This window comes from Nelusetta ayraudi, unplaced genomic scaffold, assembly GCF_046127955.1.
Source record: "Nelusetta ayraudi isolate G7.1 ecotype Tasmania unplaced genomic scaffold, CSIRO-AGI_Nayr_v1 ptg000042l, whole genome shotgun sequence".
Lineage (NCBI taxonomy): Eukaryota > Metazoa > Chordata > Actinopteri > Tetraodontiformes > Monacanthidae > Nelusetta > Nelusetta ayraudi.
Genome location: NW_027466092.1, coordinates 22,361,085 through 22,387,481, shown reverse-complemented (window position 1 = coordinate 22,387,481; position 26,397 = coordinate 22,361,085). Strand labels below are relative to the sequence as shown.

Genomic DNA, 26,397 nt, shown 5'->3' with positions numbered 1-26,397 from the left:
TGTTAACTAGCATGCTAAGTTAGATGTATTTTCTAGCAGGCTGATCCGAAACACACATGCCAAGTTGGAGCAATCGAAAGAATTTAAATTTTCTTTTTTGTGAGTGGTCTTCCATTCAGGGTACTTTACCAGCACATGCCATGTCCTTCTGTGTGTCCACGTGGAAAGGACAAGAACAAAGAAGGCATGAGTAAGGACTGAAACGACGAGGTCAGACACGGCATAAAAATTGAGATGATGGGATGAAGGTGGCTTGTAGAGGAAGCAGGAAGATAACATGGGCCTTGCATAATGTGTCATGTGTGAGATTTGCCAATTAGGTGCCTGACTGGATCGGCCGATGAGGACTGGTTTCAGATCGAATGACTCAGGTGAGATACGGTGCTGAATTTTACTTTCAGATGTAAACAAGTATAAGCATTTCACTCCTGAGAGTGAATCGATTGTATATGAAAAAAAAATCACAGAAATGAATAAAACCAAAGCCAAAGCCACATTCAATGCAGTAAACCCTGGTGACGATAAAAGAGAAAGGCATGTGTGTGTGTGTGTTCTTACGGTGCATGCGCCGCACGTACACATACTGACTGCATTCATCTGATCCTATGTCACCCTCTTGGTTAGGAGAGAAAGTAAGCAGGATTTACATTGGCATTTCCATGGAAAGGAGCAAAAGAAAAGGTAGGTAAACGTACCAGCTGTATTGTTAGGTGAAACTGGACTGAATCTTTATATCTATTGCTTCCTTTGATTGGCTCTCTAACATGACAAATGAAAGATCCCATGGGAAATATGATATTATCCAATGTTCCATTTTGGGGTAGCTTTAAAAAAAAAAAAAAAAAGTGAGGAAAATTACAAAGTTTTTTTTTTTTTATCATAAAGACTATTGTTCCTGCCAGTTTCCAAGCTGTCTGCCATTATTTAGAGAGTGGCATGGAAGAGTGTGTATTGAAAAGGGTGTATTAACGTTTTGAAAAAAAATAAAATAAAAAAAATACAAAGACAAACCGTTTAATTAAAGTTGATTGAGTTAAATGTAAACAAGATGAAAAAATCATCACAAACATCAGGTTCTTCTTCTTATTATATAATAATAATAATAATAATAATAATAATAATAATAATAATAATAATAATAATAATATTATTTGATTGCTTTTGTATGTTGTATGGTCTACAAAGCACTGTAATTTTACTTTGAAAAGTGCAAAATTAGTTTGTATAGTGAATTTCTGTAATTGTCAGTTTATCTTAACCAATATTTCTTCTGTTGTTAAAAAGCATTATCCAGCGATAATTATTCTACTTAATTTTTCAGTTCCAGGAACGTACTGTATATCTACGATTAAAATAACTGCTCCAAGACATTACGATGAGTGAACGATGGACCGGGGAAGGGGCGTTTAATGGAAGTTGTTGGCTCCCACCGGTTAACCCCCCCCCCCCCCCCCCCACCCCTTTCCTCCCATCCGTCCCTCCTTCCTACCTCCCGCCCGCCCCTCACATGGAGCTGAGCGGAGGAGAGGAGAGAAGTTCTCGGTCCGGCCAACATTGCCTGTACACTTCGTCTGGGAAGCAGGAACTACCGGAGCAGCTTTACCGGTGAATGCAGAGGACTATCTGACGACCACACACACACACACACACACACACACACACACACACACACACACACACACACACACACACACACACACACACACAAAAGACAACCACACAGCACTGACTTTCCCCCCTCGACTCCGCAACTAAACATTGATGTAGCCAAAGTGGTGGAAGGCTCGGGTCACTAGGATAGCGGCCGAACTTGTTGGTGGACGCCGTGGGTTCGCCTTTTCCTTCTTTTTTTTTTTTCTCACCCTCGCTTGCAATCACAAAACGAGTCCTGGAGGAGGACAAGAAGACGAAACGAAAGACGCCAGAAGAAGCAGGAGACGTAGCAGACGACGACGAAGAAGGCTGCCCGACTGCACGCGACAAGAGAGCCCGCCTCACCATGAACAACAAAATCGAGAAGGAGAGCGAGCCCGGCGAGTTCACCAACCACGAAGAGGAGGTATGTATGTGTGTGGGCGTGGGTCCGCACCTGGGCGCTTTGCCCGCCGGGCACGGTGTCCAAGCCGCCCCGGGAACCACGATCGTCACGTCCAAATAGCTTCTCGGGCTAAAACAGTCACGGTAAGACGGGAGCCTGTCACTCATTAAAACGTCACTGTATCATTCTCCTTTTTTTTTCTTTCTTTCTTTCTTTCTTTCTTTCTTTTTTTAACCGTGAAACCTTCAGGTTTATCAGTTTCCCCTCAAAATTCTGCACCTGTTATCCACTTTTAGTGTCAAACATAAGTTTTATCAATTTCGGAGCATCAACGGATTTCATAACATTTTGATCTGTTTTAACCAGTTGTTGTTGACTGTTGGCTACTTCTACCACCTGCACTTTTAGTCGAGCGTTATAAGTCACGCAGTCTCTCTCTCTCTTTTTTTTTGTCGCTCACTTCCTGCGTTGTGCATTGAAACGTTAGGTACACTTCTCTGAAAATAGTTCTCAGCAAAGTTATCTTTATCTTTCATTTATTTTTTTGACTACTTAGCCCAGCTGTCTTTTTTTTTGTTTTTAAACTGTTGCTCTTTATTAGTGTGTACAAGCGCTGGTCTTCAGTCAAGAGAACTCAAACATTGCTTTTGATAAAGTTGTTCCTCCGAAGTCCTTTATTTCTTTTCTATTCCTATAGTCCTATCAAAATAAAGTTCAGCCCATCTCTTATTTTTAATTTTATGAATACTCGCTGTGGGGGAAAAATGTGAGTTCCCGTTTTTTTTCTCACCAAAATTTGTAGAATTATTATTTATTTATTTTTTAATTGTGTAAGTATTATTGGGCTGACTTTGGACTTCTTTATACTTTTAAACTTTACTTTTATACTTTACTGTATATTACTCAATTATTGGTAACTAATATTATGTTCTTCATATATGCCTGGATTATGTATAGTATTTATTTTGGTGTCTCTTTTTGACATTTTGTTATTGTTAAGATCAAATTATATTAAGTTTTTTTCTATTCTTTTTTCGAAAAGCACACATTTTCATTCCTTACCTGCCAGCCATTCTTTATATATATATATATATATATATATATATATATGTATATATATATATATGTATATGTATATGTACACACACAAGTAGTATAGTAGTGTTTTATACAAAAGCCTCTTTTATTTTTTGCGCTAGACAATTAAGGCAAGGGATAACAGTTTTGTAACGCCCGGTTCACACTGGACTCGAAGCGCCGCCGAGCACTTCCATTCGGCGCCCATATTAATCGATGTGGTGGTTCACACCAGAAGCGAACAGGCGCGCGGCTCGCGAATTTTCAAAATAAACTAATTTCAAAATAAAAACCAAATGACAAATTCGATCATATTTGTATGTTATATATGTCAGTACATTGTATCAGAGTGCGAGAGAGATTAAAGAAATACATGCACGCACACGCGTGCGTACACACACACACACACACACAGAGGAAGACTTGATCAAACTACGTCTGTGTTTGATCCTAGAGATGCCGGTCAGTGAGATCATTATGAAAGAGGTCTTGAGTCTTGTGTTTCTATTTACACACACACACACACACAAACACAGACCTACGAAAGTGAGCAACGGAGTGGGCTGCCTATGGGGCGGGGGGGACGATGATGAAAATTATTTAAAAAAAAAGCTTGAGTGGGAGTGAAAAAAAGACTGTGGCTGAGCAGAAGCGCTTGTCGACCGTTGCGGAGCTGTTTGCGTCTGGTGTGAACCAGTTCGAGTCTCGCTCGCGAATTTCGTCGGCGCTCCGCTTCGCGGCACTTCCGCTTTGCGGCGCTTCCACTTCTATTGAAATTAATGGCACAAGCCGCACGCCCGTTTGCGTCTGGTGTGAACCACTACATTGATTAACATGGGCGCCGAATTGAAGCGCTCGGCGCTTCGCAGCACTTCCCCGTCCAGTGTGAACCGGGCGTAAGAAGCAAGGCTGAGTTATTGAGGAATCACTAATTATGACTTCCCAACTGCCACCAAAGCCAGGATTTTACTGAGATACATTTCCAGACAAGAGAATAGAGCATCATTGGTGCCGACTAACTTTACCAGACTTTACACAACTCTAAATAAGTTTTCTTTAATCACCACCTTCTGCTGCAACAAGGAAGCAATAACTATTAGTAGTGCTTTTCTTATATCTCTTTTAATGTGACTTGATTTCATTTTAACACTCCAGATGATGCTGTCTGTCCAAAAGGGCTGAGCTAATCCCCTTTAGCTCTGTATGAGAATGGATTTTGGCCAGTTTCTTCTTCTCTTCCTCGGTAAACATTGCACAATGGGGGCCCGTCCGGTGTCCTTCTCAACATGTCTTTCTTTCTTTCTTTTTTCACTATTTCCTTTGGCACAGTCGTGTGGCCATTCAGACGATGGAGCTTGTTGTTTCAGAGCGCAACACATCCGCAGCCAATTGATGTAAGAAAGGTATATTGAATTATACCAGATATTTCTTTTGGAGGAACTCAATTAAAGCTTGGTGTGCTGTTTGTCACTTTGTAATTGAACAGCCAAAGATATCCAGGATGGAGCACGGCCATGTTTGGTCCAATGCAGAGGTTATTTTAGATGAGGGATGTTAACATTACAAGCAGGAGGGGCACAAAGAGGTCATATCTTGGAAACGTGAGTTTTTTAGGCTTGTGACCTTCTCTACCAGTGCAGTGCTTGCCGTGTTTCACAATTTTCTGCTTCATCAGTTTTTGAAGAATTTAATCATTTTCAAATTAGATATGCATAAGTTGAAATCTGTTCTCTGTTAAGGATTTTATCGTAAAAAAAAAAGAAAAGAAGTTAAATGTATTAGTCTAGTGTTTCAGTAAGTGTTTTCAATTAATTACAGGTTTTTAGCAAACAAATGCTTTGCAGATATTGTTTTGGGTTCCTGTAGGTTCAGATCAGAAATGATGATCATTAGTTGCATCTTTACTTACTAATGTGTTTGAAGCTCTCTGATGTCCTCCAGCTGTAGGACGAGACACGCCGTGCGACAGACAGAGAGGGAGAGTAATGGCTAGAGGAACCTAATGGGTGTGCAAATGTTTGGAAACCGTCCAGACTTACATTTGCTCGGCTGAATTAACATGTGGTTAGATCGCAAACTCTGTCTTGTGTGTAATGGTGTGTGTTGCATGCAGAGAGGCGGCATATCTTAGCGGAGAATGTAAGACATGCACATGAATGCACAAGTTTGCGTGTATATCTGTGTCTATATACGTATTTAAGTATGTCTTGACAAAAGTTATATCAAACACAAATTTCCAAATGAAATATATGTAAGTATCTGACTGACTTGCACTCTATTGATATTAAAATTCCATATTATCCTCTCATAAAGATGAACACTCGCCGTTGTTGATGATCAAGAGCTCAGTTTGAACCTTTTTGTGTTATACGCACATCTTTAAATGTTTCCATCACAGTTTACAAAACAGAAGCAGCACCCGTGATGATTCCAAAATGTCTAAAAAGAAAAATGCCACGCGACGCTAGCGCAACCGTAGAGTGTGACCTTATGAGAGTCAAGGTTTAACAACCGTACTGGTGTGACTGTCACGTGCTGCGCAACCATGGCATTCCCCCAAACACTCCCAAGCACTCAATGGATCACTGATTCGTACCAGTAAAGCGCCATAGCGTGCTCGGCTTTCTCAAACCCGCTCTACTGCTCAAGCTTGCACACCGTCGTCATAGTCATGGCTGCGCACCCAAAGCTTGATGATGCCTAAATGTTCATCCTGTGTGCACTGGTGCTAGCCAAACATGGTGCTGCTGCAGACAGAGGTATGCGAGTCTCAACCCATGTCGGCCTCAAATCTGGTGAGCTGGTTCGATAAGCATTATTATCAGGTGTTCTGGATGCTTTCACATGCTGTGGCACTTAAGAGGCCGCTGATGTAGTCAAGCTGACGTGTGTGGTCTCTTACATGGTGAATGTCAGAGATGTGAAGCCAAGACCAGCTGTGGTTTCCATGCCTTGTATGGGCACTTCAGGGAGGTTTTCAGGGAGGATTTAGATTTTAAAAAATACAAACTGACATTTTGTAAAGGATACAGTACAGCACATTTGCTATTCTAACATGAGTGAAGAAAATAAAGTATCCAAATTTGTCATGTACCAATTCTGAAAATGAATTGTATTTGCATCTATTTTTTCTCTTTTGAAATCATCTGAGAAAAATGGGTATCCTTGGTTTATAAATAAGTGGTTGTTAAAGAATATGCTATGCAAATTTTCTTTTGAATTTATCTGATGTAGTTTATACAGAAAACAATAATATAGCAAATTTTCAGCAGATTGGTCAATGATGGCATCATCTTTGAACTTGGGCCAAAATCTCAACCACTAATTTAGTGTTTATGTCATATGTTAAGCAGAGAGCGGTGAGGACCAGCAGCACAGGTTGAGTTCAAGGAATGCATCGTAGTTAACTGAGTCACCCCTCTAATCTTGACCTTTAACCTCGTAACTGTCAGTTTCCCTCAAGCTAAGTCATGTTTATTTAAGTGAAGACCTGCCCAGCGTCCTCTTCCTTGGAGGTCTGCAGTCAGACTGCACTGTATTTTTCACAAATGAGCAGACGGAGAGAATTTGTTTTTATTGTTCCCGCTGCAGGATGAAACCTCATTCTGCTCACATTCATACACAAGTGCAGTGTGGCAAGATTGGATGCAACCGGGAATTATGAACCGCCAAAAGCATCTGTTGGTTCAAGGTGCAGTCATAAGTGGATCTTTACCAGTGCCTCAAGACAGAACAGAGTGTCACCCAAGCGGAGTTGAGCAAATGTGCCGTGTCTCCCCTGGGGTGTAATTGGCTTGTGCTTGGCCTGCTTCAGGTATCCATCAGGTCTTCCTCAAATAGCAGATCTTGTGGCCGCCATGACCTTTACTGTGAAGCGATGTAGGTGGGGAGTCAGGCTGCAGCATTAGCCCCTGCGATGTGAGGGGGAGGCCACCGTGGTCCATACCACAGCGGTGTGGCCTTAGTGGTCAGTACTTGGGAACATATCCCTGAAAAGGGCACGCAGATGTATTAACACTCTTTGACATGAAACGTTACAATAAGGGTGCCCGGAGGCTAAAGCGGCCATGATTGGGTGCTGAGTTGAAACATGCGAGACGGCATAGGGTAAGGTTTCCATAGATGAAGGTGATAAAGTATCCTCAAAATCACATGAAAACAAAGCCGAGCTGGCATTTAAATACACGTCTAAGTTAATTTATAACACCCTGCCTCAGCTACCATCTTATAGAGTTTGGATATAAAAGCAGATTGGTATTTGTCATCTTATCTAAGCAGTTTGTCAGCTGCACAACAAGAGCTATTTGAAAAGACAACAACAAGGCTTAGTGTCAGGAACGGCTGTCGATGGATGTAGTAGCCCGATTAGAGGGTAAAGGCCAAATAAACACATGCAAGCAAGAAAATAATTATGCAAGCAAAAACAGCTACATTTATGTTTTCAAAAAGACATTACATTTATCATATGTGGGAGCTTTTTCTAAGATACCTTAAATTTTTGCCGTTTGGCCTTGGGATTAATGACGCCGCATCACACATTTTTTTTTGCTTCAGCATCAAAATCAAAGCATTTTCTTGCTGTGTCATGCTGAATTTATAGTTTCATCCTGTCACCATTACTAATTATTGCCAACCCATGCTGAAGATGATCTACATCTCCAGGAATTTGTCCTCACGCTCCTATTTTTCAAACAACTTTTTCTAATCCTTCCAATTTCTTCTCTTCAAATTTCTGTTCCATCTTTCTTCTCCGTCATTCCTTCTTATCTCCCTTCCCTTCTACTTCCTTCCCTTCTTTCTTTGCCAATCCCGCCCTTTTTCGAGCCCCTTCTTATCTTGCTTTCTGTCCATTTCCACCCCCCTCTCCTTACCCTCCACCCTGGTAATGTTTACAATCTTCTCCTCTTTCCTACCACTCCCCTCTTTTGCCAATTTTAGTCCCAGCAGACAAACCCGTTATCGGCCATACGTTCAAGGAATGGCCCTTGAGATGTCGGAACAGGACCATATATGGTCAGAGGGAGGGTCCTAAAGACTAGACCGAGCCAGACAGAATGGTGATGATAAGTGACTCGGCTGTTTCACCGGTGAAGTGCCAACAGCCTGGAGAGGCATACAAAGCAAAACCACTCAAGATTATCTTGGAAAGATCGGGACAGAAATGACCAAAGTCAACAGTTTAAACAGTTGACTGCCTCTGACTGGGTCCGTTTGGCTGCAAAGATACATGACTGGCCTCTGTCTTCTGGGAAAATCGTTTCTCAATTATAAAAAAAACAGAGCCCTGAGGGACTTGGTTAGTCTTTGCTATTTTACACACCCAGACTTTGGGTTTTGAGATATAACGCTAAAACAACAGATGTGAGCTGTAGTAGAGAAAAAGTGAGCAAACATTTGCTCACATTAAGCATTAACATGACGAAGATTTGCTTCGCTCAATGTGAGCTATTTTAAGAAAGAAACTACTTGACATAAAGAGAATATATTGGTTTACATTTCTTCACGGAGTCAGGGATAAAGAACTGGTAATCCGTTGCTTTTTTTCCTGCTTGTACTGGACTCTTTAACCCTCCTGTCCACCCAACCTTGAAAAAAAAAAAACAGTCTTGGGTGTCTTCTCAGGCCTGGCGAGCAACAAAAGGAAAAGGCAGAGGAGGACTTGGTCAATTAGTTTGCGTTAATGAGCACTTAGGAAGTTAGGAATGTTAAGTCTGTTCACTTGTGATAGACCAATAGAAGAAACGGGGAGAAGGGTACATCCCATATGAGAGGTCTTGAAGATGAGTTCTCAGCTGACAGCTATTAGGAGTCAAACTGATGTGCTGCTGACGGTCTGTGAATAAAGCGCACCCCTCTCTTCCACACAACCTCCATATGACCTTTTTTCTCTTGTGGAGGGGAAAAAGGAATAGAACACTATTTTGGATGGAAGAGTATTCACTCAAAACTCAAGACTCAAAACAACAGGATGGAGAGTAGAGCTGTAAAATAAGGTTCTTGAGGTTGACTTAGACCCGCATTTTCCTGGCTCATTTGTTTTAAAAGTGTTTTAAAGGTTAACCTGTTGGATGATTTACCAGCCTTGGATGAGCTCCTTTTGTTGGTTGAAAGAACAACTTTTGTGAGAGCAGAAGAAACAACAACTCTGAAATAATTTGTGACGCTGAGAAATGTGCTCGACCTCTCAGTTGACCCCTAACCATCACAACCTTTGACCCATGTGTGAACCTTTCACACCTTGTAATCATTGGGTGATCAAACCCCCCAATTCCAACCCCGAATACTGAGTGCCAAGCAGGGAGGCAATGGGTACCATTTTTACAGTCTTTGGTGTGACCCGGCCGGGGATCAAACCCACAACATACCAGTCTCAGGGCGGACACTCTAGCACTACACCACTGAACTGGTCAAACTGAGGCTTTGATTTTTAACCCAGTCGCAAGACCCTTTGAGTGCGTTCGAGAGCAACTGGTGCGGGGTGTGTGGTGGCAGATTTCACATGCAGGTAATCACACGCGCACAAACCCGGCAATGGGCTGCAGCCTCCCCCTCTTTGAAGGCTTCAAGGTTAGCGCCTCCCTCCTGCCACATCTGTCTGCGAAGGGTTAAGGCGTTTTTCCTTAGGCTCGCGAGGTAACATCTCGGTACGGTACGGGTCGGTAATCAGGCATTTCCACGAGCCCAAGCACGTTCCCAGGGGTTACGATTTTGGTACCTGCCTCGTTGGGGTTCGAAGCGAGCAGAGCTGAGACCATGAGGGTGACATTGCAACATGCAAGGCACTGATTGGCCAAAGGTAGTCTTTCACGAAAGACCAAAACTGCCATTTTTAAATGCCCCGTGTGCGGATTTTTACATTAACGCGTATTAAAAACTGAAAAGCTTATGAAACTGTACCATGGGCGAACGAAGAACTACAGACGTTTCTGTTCTCTGCGGCCGAAGAAAAAGCTCAAAGAGAAGAGCTGGACGGACAGAGCGACACGCAATGAAAAGCCTTCCTGGTTTCGCAGCCGGTGGCCATACAGTGAAACAGTGTCCGGAGAAATAAAAAAAAAAAATGCAGAGCGACTACCGAAGCACCAAGGACTAGAACGTTTGGAATGGAACGAACAGAGAAAATGTTGGAGGTTTGTTCAGCCGAATACAGATGCGATGGAACACCGGCGCGGTGTGAGACGGGCTCGACTCGGCCGGTGGACGACGAGAGAATAGTCGGCCACGACACTATTTGAAAACATGCATGAGGACTGTAAATGTGTTTTGTAACCTCAAGCAACTTTAGTTTGAAGGCTTTTTGCAAAGTACGGCCACTGAATCGTGTCGATAAACTGCTAGCCACCACCGCTAACTCTGTGCTCTGCTTGTGTTGTGTTCGATGGCAGCGAAACTTAAGAGGCGGCGATTCTGGCTCGCAAGTTTCGTGAGTTTCATTCCTTATAGCGATTTTTAAACGCTGCTCGCTTGTTAATGCCGGTCGAATAGAGCTGTTGCTGTTTTGTGCTTTGTGTGGACTTAAGTTGTGCGGATATTCTTGTCTAATAATAAACAACTGTGTTCCAAAAGTGAATCCTATGGTTTTGGAGACACGGGAGGCACAGAAAACGTCCAAGGACCTTCGGTTCGCCTTGCAACCGTGACTCCGCCCACGCTCAGGTACTGGTCAGGCTTATGGAAATACCTTTCAACCGAGCGGTCCCGTACCGTGAATGGCTAGCACTAGCCGCGCAGGGCTAGTAGAAAAACGCCTGATGTATGATCCATGCTATGCACGTGCTCATGGGTAGGTGGGTAACCCACTAATCATCTCACATTACGCCAATGTCGCATCCCTTATTTCGACCAGAAGGGACGGTCAAAAAAAGCGCTCAATTAAAGTTGGAGCAAATATCTGGGAAGAACACAGGCCGCATCATTCTACACCACAAGCTGAATAGAAATGACACAAGAATATGTGGGTTTAATTAAACAAATCAAGCGTTTGTACTTGCTGACAAATTGCATTGTGCTGGTTTTGAATGGTGCTACAGCCAATTATGCCCAAGCAGTTAGGCTGACTAAAGATTTAGGACATGGGAAGATTGAATGGTTCACCAGCGACCTGTTGGTTTAAGAAACTTGGCAAACTTTACCATATCTGACTTTTTAATAATAGAGCCAGTTATTGATTGATTAATTGATTTTTTTTTTGTTTGTTTTTTTTAAACTTTTTTTTAATCAGGCAAGTTATTAAGAACAAATCCTTATTTACAATAACGGCCTTAGGGAAAGGAGGTGAGGGCTGCAAACTAAACATGTTAAAAACATAGTGAGCTAAAAACAGTACAGGGGACAAACATTCATATACACAGATTAAAACAACATCATATGACAGTCAGGGAGGATCAGTGGGGGGGGGGGGGGAGAAACAGTGGCAAAAAGTTGAGAAAGGCCATTAAAGACTTTTTGAAGGTAGATTTGTGACTTTTGCAAGTTATTCCAGTCAGTGGCTGCTGCAGACTTGAATGAAGACTGGCCTGTGGCGGCAGAAGTCCTGGGAGTTTTAAGGAGAATGAGGCGAGCAGAATGTGTGTTGAAGGGGGCGGAGGCAGTTTGTAGCAGGTGGCAGAGGTAAGGAGGGGATAAGCCAAGGAGAGTTTTATAAATGAACATGAACCAGTGGGTGGTTCGCTGGGTGTGCAGGAAGGGCCAGTTGACAGAGGAATAGAGTGGTGTGTTCTGAAGGGGGAAACCCGGATGGTATAGAGAGTCCAGTTTTCCCAGTGCACTCGTGCAGGCGGTTCTGTAGATAACATCTCCATAGTCGAGTAACGTGAATATCGTCATCTTTACGGGGGCGAGTTTGGCAAAGGGGGTGAAGTTGGAACGCATTCTAAATAGAAAAGCAAGTTTGGCTTTGATTTTTGCTTGGAGTGAAAAGGAAAGTGTGTTGTCCAGCCAGATACCCAGGTATTTGTATTTGGTGACCTGGTTTTTAAAAAAAATAAAAAGAAAAGAAAACACACACACACATTCCCTGCAGCTCAGCTTGTTTTTGTTTTTTTAGAACTAAATGTTTTTGAGTCTAAATACAACATCTTTTGTAATCCAGCCTCTTTAAAGCGTCATTATTGTTTACTCCAGCTTGGATCATATTTTTTTTCTGAGTTTGGCCTTCGCTGAAATTGATCCCTGACAGGCAAGTGATGAAATTTCAAAAGCACCACTACAGGGAACAAGAGAAGTGTGAGAAGGCCAGCTGGAACACATTTCCAAGCTAAATGTATTCAGAAGTTCAAACATAAAATAATTAATTTGTAACAACAACTGATATCGCACCAACACTAGTGACTCCTCTGGAGAAGACAGAGAGGATACGTTGAAACATCATCGTCAGGTTTGAAAAGCCAACTTTTTTTAATAGAACTTATTAGTCTGAAAATTCGTGTATTAGTTAATACCTCAGATTTTCACTCGGCTACTTGATGGATTATTGTGAATTTTAAAAGAAATTTGACACCCAGCTTCTCAGTGGCTTCTCAATACTAAGAAACAGGTTTTGGAACTGGTGCAAAAGTAGTGCACGAGTTTTGTCTCATTTGTGGAGCAGTTGAGCTTCAGGGTGTTCACCAGGCCTGATAAATTTTTGATGATGCCTTCATTGTTGTGTATTTTTCTCCATCTTTGTGGTGTCACCGGCTAAACCTTCCAAAAGGAATGAAAGGGTATCAATAAGGTGATGACCTCAACTGGGTGCTGTGGAGTCAGGGATCTCTGATTAGAGGTACATTGATCCCCTGGGACTTGGTGCAGAAGTGGCCTTAATAAGATCTGATGTTTGTAGCCCGGGGGGGCTCTATACACTGCTGTGCTTCGCCAAGGCGTTGCCAGGGAACCGCACTCATAGCAGGGCTGTGAAGTACTCAGCTGGTTTGAGGTGGATCGGGACTGCAGTTTTTGATCGAAGCCTTCCTGCTCATCGGTATGTGAGCACGTCATAAACAGTCAATGATTTCAAAGGCCACTCAGTGTTATGGAAATGGAAGTATGTGACTCAGGGTGAACCAATAAAATGTCATTTTTTAAAGCCAATAAAGCGGCGAAACTGGGCTCGCTGTTGCTTTTTTTAGCCCCTCCCTACCAATCTGCAGAATCGTCTTCACCAGGACTTGACCTTTGGGTTTAGTTTTACAACATCGTCAAACTCCCAGAGCCTCGCTTTACAGTACATTTGCAGTGCCTCCTCTCATCTGAGGGGCCGTTTACACGAATACGGGTTTCTCTGAAAACGCACAAATATTTATGCGGTTTGGCTTTGTGTTTACACGAAGCCGACGTTTTCATAGAAAACCGCACAGACCGAAACCGCGCTTTTTCGAAAACAGTCCTCAGGGTGGATTTTTTTGACAACGCAGCCTGTCCGGATTCGCGTAAATGCCAAAACCAATCATTTTTGGAAACGCTGATGTCATAGCTCTAAACCCCTCCCCCCCGCACTGCAACCTGAGGTGCAGACAACGTGCAGAGAGTGAGCTCCTGCTTCTTTAAACATGGCATGCTTCAGGTGTTTTTCTTCCTCCGCCTTCAGGGAGTAAACTTGGAGTGCCACACCAGGCTGGGCTTAGGTACTACATCGTTTCCATTCACTTCCAGCATCTCCGTGTAAACGGGATTTTTTTTTTGAATACGACTTTTTTAACTTTTTTTTTTAGCGCGGTTTCGAAAATATGCAGTTTCCAAAAAATCTGACCCCTAGTAAACGACCCCTGAAGCCCTCTGCCGGCTAATCTTACAAGAATGATACTATAATCAAGAGCAGATGTTTGCAAGCATGAGCTGTTGACACGTCAGCCCTGTGAATCATCCCATCTCCAGACTGTGCCGTTCGCCCCGCGCCAGACGAGCACGTCTTTGCCGATCATATATCACAACAGATGACGTAGGGGGATGTCTCAGGAATGAGGCTCAGCACAGCCAAGCCTGCTCTGTTGTTTGCGGTGGCAGCAGAGGACGGTGTTCTTCATCCTGAGTTTCATCTTAACCTCCGTAGTGGAAACGCTTCCCAATGGTCTGTCATCATTTCGACGAGATCAGTGTGCACATGAATCTTCAGGTAGACAGGGAAGTAGGCAATTACAGATGTGCGATGACTCTTTTCCTTTGTGCCTCTAAATGCACAGCAGACTTCACAACATTCAGCATCTAGCTTTCGCTCCACTGAGTGTAAAACAAAGGCATTTTGTTAGGACTTGAAAGGTGAACCACTGGCAAGCTGTGTCATGATGCGCATGTATTTTTTTTTTTGTCAATCCACCTAGTTTTAATTTTTAACACGAGGCCATTAGTATGATTAGCCTGAGCAGCTGTCAGCAACTACCCTCGTTCATGCCTGATTGATACCCTCCTGTTCCGTCGCTTTGTTCCCATGCGACGCCGTACAAGGGAACTCTCTGAAAGAGTTTATTTAAGCAGGGCTGCCAGAGACGGAGCCCAGTGACAGCCCTGCAGGGTTCAGCTCAGATAAGATAAGATAAGAACAAAGGTGAGAAAGTCGACAAGCTGAGATTTGTTAGCTGGCCGAACACTCTGGTACTCTCCGGCTCTCTGCCGCTGCCCTGAGTTGCTAAGCTTCTTTGTTTGTGTGTTGCGCTGCCTTTGGCATCGCGGTTGCGTATCAGGTTTCATGTGGGAATGAAGTGCAGTGTTAGTTCAGCAGTTCCTTTGTCCTGTCGAGTCTACAGTCCAGTACATCTGGCCGTTTTTGAAACCGTTCTGTGTAATTGCAGGCCCACCTTTTATCAAGAACTCAGCCTTAAAAAGGTTCTGCATATCAAAATGGATTAGTATTATTTATACATACAGTTGGCTGTTTCAATGTAATATCTCCTATGAAATAAAGATCTCTCCAGTCAGGTGATCATTCTAGGCGCAATGTTTTTTTTTTTTTTTATTGATAAAAACGTTGTACATTTTTGTTTGTTTGTGAAATAACCTGTATTTCACTCATTCTTGAGATTAGAGACAAAACAGTTTTTTAAAAAAAAATGTTTAAATTTGCACACTATATTTACTGTTTTTGTCTTTATTTGTAGAGAAGATTATCTAATCATGTGAAGGAACAGGTTCAAAATAAAATCACTTTTTATAAAAAATTAATCATGTTTCAGTTTAGAACTTTTTGTACGTCAGACCTATAAAAAGTATTTAATTTCACCCCCCTCTGACCCCCCCCAACTTTATACATATATACATATATATATATATACATATATATATATATATATATACATATATATATATATATATATACATATATATATATACATATATATATATGTATATACATATACACACACACACACACACACACACACACACACACACACACACACACACACACACATATATATGCATATATCTATACACATATATATACAATTTATTATATCAGTGCCTAAACTAAAGTGCATCATGTACATAAATCCATGGTGGCCAGAAGAAGAAGAAGAAGAAAAAAAAAAAGAACTAAAAAACTTATAAACATGTAAATTTCACTCTTCACTCATGAATTCACTCTTCTTAGCTTGAGGTTCAGCCACCCTTTTGTCAGAAAGGTGCTGGACCAGTTATTAAGTTTTTTTCACTAGTTTTACCTGTATGCCATTCATTTGTTTTTTATAGCAGCATATTCTAGCTGATGTGTAACTATGTTTGATTGGTGGGCCTCTTAGAAACCAGTTGTTGAGCTGCATTCCTCACATTTTAGTGCACAGTTCCCATAGTTCCGCAGTAACATTTTCACGTTCATCTCCTTTTCTCTAGACAAAGAGACTGCACCCTCACCCACCCTCTCTCATTTGTGTCTCCAACCCATCTGCACTTTGTCATATACCGTGCATAGCTTTAGGGATTCTCATTTAAAGAGAAATAGCGGATTAGGTGATTAGGTAAAAAATATGCGCTTTTCAGGCCTAAAATTACATTTTGCGTTCACGTGAAACACACCTGGAGACGTTGCGGCACATTAAATTTAGTTTTCCACCAGTGCGCAGATCAATAACAACTTCTGTCACTGAAAACACTTCCATGCTACTCCCACTGTGGGTTCCCACCTTCTTCCACTCGGGCCAGAACTTAAAGTTTCCCATCTTTCCCGCCACCCCCTCTTTTTGCTGTGATTCCACTACATGGACTGCACAAGTTGAAAAGTTCAAATGCAAAACAGAGGCTAGAGCTTGGAGGGGAGCATTGCAGTAGAATACTTTATGCTGTAGAAATCTGTATTATGCAGATGAAATGCATTTCACATGATGTAGAGAGGTGTGTTGAGCTGGAACACTTCTATATCAGCATCTGACCTTTTTTGAGCTTTAAGGCCCCGTTTGCACTTGGTCACTTGTAACTGTTTTGGAGGATCGTATCACAAGTACGTCTTGAAGCATCTGTTCGCACATGGCATTAACATGCGTCTCGAGCGTGCCACTTGTGATCACATTAGTGCATTTTTAACCACTAGGGGCAGTAAAGCGCAAAACTACGGCTAGTTTCACCTGAAAGCAAATAAGAATCAACTTCCTGTTTGCGGACTATATCAAGTTACTCGTTTTAATTCTACTGCAGCTCGTATGGATCCGAACGAGGAGTAACGACTGGTGGGACAGAGTGGTGACCACTTTATTTTCGGATCAACAGTGGCTGGCAAATTTTCGGATGCAACATCGCACATTTAATCTCATATGTGGGAAACTGCGACCGCTGCTCCACTGACAAAATAGGCTAATGCGGAATGAAATTTATTAGCATCCTAATAAAAGAGTCTAACAAAAATGATTTGTTTTGGCTTCTTGTTTGTAACGTTATAATGACGACGCCGGGAGGTGGGGCGCCGAACAAGTACGTACACGGGAGAGGTGAGTGGAGTAGGCGGTCGTTAATGTGGACTGAGCTCGCATTCTGTTCACACGTCCGTGAGGAATGCTATGCTATGCTATGCGTCGAAACCACCTCCCTGAGGTGGTTTGAGTAATCGGATGACAATACGGATTTGGAGTGTTTCCACTTGGTTACTTTGTGTGTTTTTTGCCGATTAGAATTCGAAAAACGCTTGAAATGACCAAGTGCAAACAGGGGCAGAGTGTCAAGTCAACGCAGAGCACTTTTAAACTCCTGCAGTGTATTTTCCTCATAATCTCATCTTCTACTGTCAGTGACGGCAGGGGGCCTATTTATAACCGATGGAGGTTCATGAAAAATACATGATTTCTTTTCTTGTCTTTCTTAGGTCCGAACGCTATTCGTCAGTGGGCTACCGCTGGATATCAAGCCACGGGAGCTCTATCTCCTGTTCAGACCATTTAAGGTATGTTTGTATGTTTCAAATGGATGGGCTGCAGCTATTTTTAGCAGTGTTTTTTTTTCCTCCTCCGTCTTCTTTCCTGCAGTCAACGGGACCTCCATTAATGGTGATGAAATAAACGGCAATGGAAACTCACCCTTGAGGTTCAAGTGTCTGTGCTCCAAAAGCCGAGGCTCCATCACATCTTGATCCACAGGAAACTCATGAGTGTGTGATGGAAAAAAAAAGGCCTGCATGTCCACAATCTAAAGGCACGGCTCCTGACTTAGTGTCAAACTCGTCTTAGTCACAGTTACAAAAGCCCTTCCCTTTAGTGCTCTTAGCATGACTCCAGGGTGGGGATGTTGCTCCTCTCAACAAGGTTAAAGACCAAGATAAGCAACAACGAGCATGAGCCAGAGTTAAGAATCACTCCAATGATTCGCAATTTTGCTGTGTCCCAGCGAAATCTTGTAGTCGCCTCTTTGTTCTTCTCTCTCTGTGTTCACATCCGTCACACACATCATGGTGATTTTTCAACTGATTTAATTGTACTAACCATAGGTGACATTTGTGTTTTTGCTGTAGCCCAGTGTTTGTCATTGTACAGCTTTCCTTTGGTTACCTCTGGTCTTGCGACTGCAAATGGGCAAAAAAATAATCCGGAGAGTCCCAGAGTGGAGTTTGATTGAGCTCAGAGACACGGCCAGCCTTTTTCCCCCCACTGCTCTCCTACTAATGGCTTTAAATGGTGCTGCAGAACGCTTAAAACAAACAAAGGAACAATCACAGTGCATTTAATTGCAGTTAGATAATACTCATGGTATGCACTGTGAAATAAATAGTTGGTATCTTTGTAACATAACAAGTAAATCCTGATTAATCAGGCTGGATGCGACAGAAGGCCCTCGCGGTCTAGGAGACCTCAGTGTAAGCGGTGTTACGCAATATCTTGGCTGCGGGCTCCATTGTTTCCCAGCGCTCACGCTTTTCTTTTCTTCCTTTCAGGGCTACGAAGGTTCCTTGATAAAGCTCACGTCCAAACAGGTATGCAAAATTTTCCTCTCGGCCCAAATGAACCCGACGGATGAGGGCAACCTGTCAGTCTCTCAGCGTGCCGCCGCTCGTATCACCGCAAACTGCCGCTCATCAACACCTAACATTTCCTCTGTCTCTCTTTTGACCTGTGCCCCTCCCCCACCCCCACACCCACCCCCTGACTTTGAGGATTCACGCTGTCTGACAGGAAGTACCTGAAAAAAAAAGGTTGGGATGTGGGGGTTGTGTTGACGCCGGGGAAAGTGTAGTACCAGCTTGCCTTTGGCAGTCAGATCGTCTGCTTGTAGTCGCAGACAGGCGACCCTGGTGGGATGTGGTGTTTTTTTTTCCGAGGAGGAGGTGTCAGCTTTTCTTTTCCTTTTTTTTTTTAACAAGAGCCGCACTGACAGTTGTGTTCTGTCTCCGGGGACGATAAGGACCGAAAATGAGTTCAGCTGGAAGGCGTCCGTGTTAACATTTCAACATTTTAGAATCACGTCAATGGACTTTTTGTATTCACCGTGTTTCACACTCATTAAAAGAATCTCGCTTGATGTCTCCTGAATCTGCATCCAGTTGTACCTCAAGAGCGAAGAGAAATCTTTTTAAACAGCCCAGAAGCACAATGCAGCATCAAAAAGGCAATTAGTAAACACTTAGTTCACTTAACAGTTTTTTAATTGCATTTTTTTCAGTGCTCATGTGTTGTTTAGAAAAATGTGAAATGTGTCCAAGTTCCGCTTTAGATTTTAGACTAAAAATGGACAAAACAGTCATGCTGTTGATTTAATTAACTCTTAAATCATTAATGTTGCAGGGATTTTTTTGGTTCAAATGTCCCTTACCATCAAAACATTTATTTTTAATTGAGCTTTATTAAAAGAGTCTATTAACCACGGAGCCTCGACCTCCATGTGACCTGCCGTAAAGTTCAGTCATCTGAAGAATGCAGCTCTTGCGCGGAAACTGCAATCTTCTGCTACTTGTGCTCTCATAATCGTTGTCTTTGTCTGGCGCACAGTTCAGATGATTTTTCTCATCTCATGGGCCCTCTTTGCTTTCATCAGGTCTACACCAATTTACGGCAGTGGTGTCTTCAATCAATCGATTCTTCTTCCCTTCCAGTCCCAAAAGCATGCAGCCATCTCCATATATAGCAAAGATCTCAGTCCTCCTCTATTTGTACTCCCATTAGGCTCGCCGCCACTGACGTCTCCACTTGTTCCTTCTCTTCCCTCCTTCTTTTCCATCCTCCTTCTCTTCTTCCTCTTTCTCCGCACATTAAAATTTCCCATAAACCTGCGCTGTGTCTCTCTACCTCCAGATCACACGCAGCACTTCAGCCTGCGGGAGCAACGTGTTTGGAGATTTTTCTCTTCACCGTCTCACCCTCTTCCCAACGTCCCCATCCGCTCGCACATATGGAAGCGTGTTTGTTCTGTCCTGCAACATATGATAAAGAATATGTTGCACAGTTATTTTTAATTCCCCCCCACACCTTCTTAAAAAGCCATTTCTACTCCTCGTCTCACTTTAATCTCACCTTTAACCTCCTCATTCTCAGGCCCTCCCCTCCTTCTGTTTGTCTTCTCGATCTTTCCTCCTCCAGCCTCCCCCTCTCTGCTCCTTAATGCACTTCTCCCACATTGCCCTATTTGGGCATGAAGCAGTCCAACAGTGAACTTGTACAATGCAAGCCCTCCAGTTCTGTGTCCGCTGTTTAATAAACAAAAGGAACGTGAGGGGATGGGGGAGAGGTTATGGTGGAATAAGATGGCGTTGTGCATGATGATAAAAAAAAAAAAATAATAGAAAAAAAGAAACATGTCTATGTCACTTAGACAGAAATGCCGGCTCAGTATTCTGCCTTAAAGCATGTCTTTCTCCTTTTTTTCCCTGTTGCTCTGTCTACTCGTCTCCCCAGCCGGTGGGGTTTGTCAGCTTTGACAGTCGATCAGAGGCGGAGGCTGCTAAGAATGCCTTGAATGTAAGTGTCATACCACTCCACTCCAGCCTTCATGTTCCTCTCAAACACCAGCTCCTACCTCGTATTCCTCCCTGACCACTTGAAATCTCTTGCGCCTAGGTGATATGAAAAAAAAACAACAACATTGGGATATTCGTACATTTTCTAGGAGAGAGCGGAATGTTCAGAGATAAACACATTGCAGCTCCTGCAAAAAAATATCCCACGTGTTTGATGAACTCAAACGTGTTTTGAGCCACGGCGAAAGACATATTATTATTATTATCATTATTATTATCATCATTATTATTATTTATTATTATTTACGAAACAAGTCTTTCTACCCAATTTTTACCCCTTTAACCTTATTCAATTTTGACGAAATTCAGCAAGCAGGTCAGGACCGGTGAAAAAGATTTTCTGTTGCAAAGATTAGGTGCTCCATAGTGCCACCTACAGGCAAAAAACCCCCAAATATTACCCAGACTAGAATAATTCTCGGCCAGTACGAACGTCGTAGAGACATAGGACCAAAACCCACGCGTGCATGTGATCCTCACCTACATTTCAATCTCACAGGCAGAGTCTCTATCTTCAACGGAAAAGGCACAATTTGAGCTTGTTTGCAGATATGTACAAAATGATGCAAAAAAAATCTACCAATTTTTAAACATTCTCCTCCAAAATTGCAAATGTTGGGGCCATGAAATGAGCTTGATCCCCTAAATTTTTATTTTTATTTTATTTATTTATTTATTTTTTGTGAATATTTCTGTACGGGATACACGCACAAGTGACACAAGTTTCCACCCCATTTTGACCCCCTTAATTAGACTTAGACTTTTTATTTGTCATTTAAAAACTATCACTTCTCAGTGTACATTTAAAAATGAAATTCCGACGCACCAACTACCGAAAAAAAACAACAATGACAACACAAAGGAGGAACAACACAGTGAAGTAATAAAGTGCGTTGCATAAAGTGCAAATGAGTATGTGTATGTTCAGTTGTATTGCATGAGTTGAAGGGTTATTTTGTGTTCAATAGTCTTATTGTGTAGGGGAAGAAGCTGTTGTGAAACCGCGTAGTCCTGGTCCGGAAACTGCGGAACCTCTTTCCAATATACTCCAAAATCAGTGAAAATTGGCAAGCAGGTTAGGACCGGTTTTATAAAATGCAAAAATGAAAACTCTAAGTGCTCCATAAAGCCACCTACTGGCAAAAAACACTGTCCCAGAATGGCCCTCGTGGCCAAGTACGAAGGTCATAGAGACAAAGATCCATCAGTCCTCTCTTCAAGATCAACATTCATACGCTCTGACTTTTGGTCCACGACAAACCAGAAGGGAGCTGTTTCCATTTATTCTTAAAAATCAACTTTTTTTTTTTTTTTTAAAGGGTTGTGACATCCTTAGTTTTTTTTTCTTTCATAGTCCTTAAATGACGAGTTTCACAAATGGGTGACATTAAAGTTAAAGAGTTAAAGAGTTCCCATCGAAGCCGTTTCCTCAAGGTTCTTTAAACTTCAGTATATGACAGGAAACACTTTGATTAACAAAAGTCTCCTCAGTGTCATTTCACAGCTCGTCAAGGTCCCAAAAGCAAAATTCGAGCCCCATAAGATACAGTCCCACTCAGTAGACATTGACTCATTTTTTTAAAGGGAAAAAGCGCTCTGTGTGTGTGTGTGTGTGTGTGTGTGTGTGTGTGTGTGCGCGCGAGAAAGACGCACACCTGCACATGCACGCGGTGGGATGCACAGGGACTGCTTTTGGCCAGGGTAGGCGGTCGCGAAGGCAGGCTCAGCCCCAAAAACCCTTCTTGCAGGGGTAATTTAGTTTTAACTTTTTCATCTCAAAGCTTTTTTTTGCCACAAATCCTGCAAGGTCAGGAGCTCTTTTCGCACCCATGTATAAATAGAAAACATTGATCTGGGGGTTTAATTTTAATCTCTCTTCATTCAGAAGGCAGCGCAGTGTGAGGGGCTTTATTCAGCTTTACTTGCAATATAAGTACGGATGGATGAGAATAACACCAGCTCTCACACAGATTAAGTCTCTGATTGTTTTGAAGTAAGTACATATACACACACATATATATATATATATATACACACACACACACACACACACATATACTACCCAGAAAATTTGAATATCCTGAAAAGGTTGTTGTATTTCTGCAATTCAATAATATGCAAATCAATATATTTCAAGTTTTTATTTCTTTGGATTTTGCTGATCAGGTTTCATCTTTTATGTTAAATTGCCAAAATAAAACAACTTTTACTTGATATTCTAATTTTACCTGTACATATATATACACACACACACACACACACATATATATATAAATATATATATATATATATATATATACACACGCACACACTCACACACACAGGCTCCTTTGGCTTTTAAGGCCTTGTCATTACCAGAAAAAGATCAGTTTTATCATCTGCCAAAAAGTGGAACTGTGACAACAGCGAGCAGAATCTGTCAACTTCTCCAGATGTCGAGACGTTGGTGCGCATCAAAGGCAGTGCAGGATAAAAATTATCATCTTATTATGAGCCAACAATAGCCAGAGTGTCTCCGAAAGGGCTGAGAAATTAACAGCGCTCTTGTTTTTTCTACCTCCCCGGAGGTCATATGGAGATAAGCCAGATTTTGCAAACATCTATCTGCATATTGAAATATGGAAAACTGAGAATCAGACTCCCCATAGCTCTTGTGTTTCCTCCCAAATATTATTTCTTTTTTTTTTCAAAAGGACTAAAATAATGCATACGGAAGTGTGCAGGAGCTCAAATGGACACATCTCGAGCTGGATATCTAACGCAGTTACAGCTCAAAGATGTGCTCAGGCCTCATTAGGCCCATGTACCTCATTATATCCCAGCAGCCTCCAACGGCAGAAGCTGTGAATGCCCTGAGCCAAGGCAATCCCAGTTAATTCCCTCTTCCTTCATGAGAAGCTTGTTTTCAACCCCAGCTTTACCCGGTGCCTGCAGGGACGAGCCCGAGAAAACCTCTCCTGATGCTTCTCACTCACCCGCTGCAGAAAGACTGCCTCTATCTCGCTCCCCGCCACCGTGTCGGCCCACGTTTTCTGAAGTGTCTTTCACGAAGGTTTGAACGAGGACATTAATGGGGCACCTTTGGCCACCACCTCAAGTGTTCCCCTCAAAACAAACGGCCCCATTATCTTCACTTGAAGAAGAGCTTTGTTTTTTGTTTTTTTGTTGCATTCCCAGTTTTTCTAAAGGGGAAGAGTGACGGCCCATAAGAACCGCGTTAAAGTACACAAAACCATTCACGGGCACGGGTGTGTTTGACTGCGGTCGGTTATAGAATAGTTTGGCTCGCATTTTTGCAGTCAGGCCTGCAGGAAGTGAAGGTAGATGGTAGCTGTGATGTTTCAGATTACGTTACAGTCACAAAATTCAAGAGATACTCTTGTTTCTAGTACCCACCACATGTGGTGTGATCGCATATCAACAGGTTAGCGTCGCTGCTCATCACATCTTCACCTGTCCGCAGAGTAACATTTAAATCGCTTCCATGAAAAGAAAACCCAATTGTTTTTTTTCTTTTATTTTTTTAAATCCTTGTGTAACCAACACAATATTAAATAATCCAGTATCAAAACACATGCAGGCTGTAGCAGTATTGCCTCTCAGGTCAGCCTGGCCAATCAGAGGCCTGTAAGGAAGCAGAAAGGCACACCGCAATTAAAGGCAACAAAAACCCCAACAGTTTGTGTTGCATCAACGGTCAAAGGGTCATCAATCGATCAATCAACTTTTGTTTGTGCAGCGTTAAATCCCATGCAAAGGTGTCTCAAAGCGTTTTGTACAATCAGATTAAAACCAACTGGAAGGTGCTAACAGTGGCCAGGAAACGTGATGGTGTGACGTTGGGGTTGAGTCACTTGTGGCGATAAAGCATTATAAAGTTTATCGCGCACAAGAAATTGCCATCTGGTGCCTCGTTTGCTGTGTGGTGAAACAGCAGATGCACATTTGCTTCAGACACATGTAGACCAAGAGGTCTGTTAGGAAGGTTCAAACTGACATTTATCTGCGTTTGCTTCAGGAGATAAAATGGCACAAACATTGCAAACAAAAGTGGAAAAAACAAACAGGTTTTCTCAAAATCTTCACAAGTTTTTTTTTTCTTTTTCTAAGCAACTGTTTACACATGGTCATGCTGGATAGGAAAGAGTAATTTTGTACAAAAGCCCAGATACCCTCGAGGCTTCAACACTTGCAGGACACAGCAGTAAATACATTTCTAGATCTCAGCCAGCACTGCAAAACCAGGCATGGAATACACAAGTTGGGGGCTTTAAAAAGAAAAGAAAGAAAAGAAAAACATCAAAGAACTCCATGTGGCCTCTAGCTCAGTGTCCTGTCTTGACTTCAAGTCCTGCGATCACTGGCTCACACTCGTTTGTAGCTGCCCCACTTCAGCAGAGAACAAAATGATTAGCTTTGTCAGGTTGTTTTGGCACGTTTGCCAAAGCTTCATGTTGCAGCTGGAATGTGTAACATCATTTGGACCCATCATGCAGTCAGCATTAATCTGGCTCAGCAATGACACCTCTGTCGGTCTGCCTCTCCGCTCTAAACAAAAGCATTTATAACAATATGCACTGGGAAAGCAACACCCCCCCTTTTTTTTTAAGAAGTGAAATTTAGATGTTTGCAAATATCTGTCAGGCTGGGACTCAAGGCAGGACTCAGACGCAGAGGGTAGTGAGAGGCAAAGATTTTTATTGTACCCAACACGCGATACACCTCTAGACCAAGTGATCAACATAACCAGGCTGTGAAACTCCTAGAGTACCTAATCTATGAAACAAAAAGGGCAAGATATAAGTTGCTCAAGGGATAAAGAGCCGAGGATGGGGGAAAACAAGGGATAAACTAAAAATCACTCCAAAGGAGGAAACGGGGCAAGCTACATAACTAAAGGATAAACCTAGACTAAAACAGATCAAAACCAAAAGCGCTCACTGGGAGGAATGCAAAAAGGGCTAATAAAGAAGAAACAAAAAAAATCACTCTCTAAGAGGGGCTAAATAACAGAATCTCAGAAACAATTAACTAAACTTTGACTAAGAACAAAAAATTATCACTCGCCTTCAAGACTGTGCCAGCTTACTGTGAGTTTTTCTTGGGCTGTGGCAGGGCGCTAGACGTGACAAGACACTCTGGCACAAGACAAGGGAGACACAGACTATTTAAACACATGAGGTGATGAGGCACAGGTGGAGACAATGGGTAATTGGGTCAGACGCACAGGTGGCACATGAGGAGGGGGAAGTGATCTGAAACGAGAGGAAGGTTAGTAACGGTGTCAAAATAAAACAGGAAATGACAAGACAACACCAAGACGAGACGCAACCTCACCGCAGTGTGACAATATCCTTCAGGAGAGTAATGGATTTCTTGCTACATTAAACACTGATATAATAATACCCAAAGATGAAGAAAATTAGAAAGAAGAGCTGATATTTAGTTATTATTAAAAAGATTTCTGATGTCAAAACAGCCTTATCCTTTGAGAATAGTTATATTATATTAAGACTTGCACTTGAAACTTCCAAGGTCTGTTTGTGTATGAAGCAATAATATGTCATGTTGGTCGATCAAAAACTTGTCAAATATCAAATACTTTGTCATAAAAAAAATAGTTTTTAATAAGGGTTGGGATATTATCGCGTTAATTCGATAATTAACGCACAAAATTGTGGCGTTAAAAAATATTGCATTTTATTTTATACTATAGACAACATGGAACGTATTTTGCACGAGTTTCCGTCAATGCGGATTTAAGTGACTGAGTGACGTCAGACAAGCGTAAGTCGTCGTCAACATTGTCGGGCTAACAGGTGACCTGTGCTGTGATGGATGACAATGCGTCATCTTGCGAAGCCCGGTGGATGGGAAATTTACA

At 42.2% G+C, this 26,397-nt stretch overlaps 1 protein-coding gene across 4 annotated transcripts in view; it reads left to right on the top strand.

Moving 5' to 3' along the window:
- The first annotated feature begins 1,502 nt into the window (after positions 1-1,502).
- Positions 1,503-26,397, top strand: part of LOC142894216 (RNA-binding protein with multiple splicing-like) — a 45,865-nt gene continuing 20,970 nt past the window's right edge. The window contains exons 1-4 of one of the 4 annotated variants that reach the window (XM_076035491.1): positions 1,503-2,059; positions 17,376-17,453; positions 18,438-18,476; positions 20,392-20,454. In XM_076035491.1, the coding sequence (XP_075891606.1) occupies positions 2,000-2,059; positions 17,376-17,453; positions 18,438-18,476; positions 20,392-20,454 (240 nt within the window). In that variant the 5' untranslated portion in view covers positions 1,503-1,999. The remainder of the gene's footprint in view (positions 2,060-17,375; positions 17,454-18,437; positions 18,477-20,391; positions 20,455-26,397) is intronic. The other 3 variants (XM_076035490.1, XM_076035489.1, XM_076035488.1) reach the window with 3 other exon arrangements.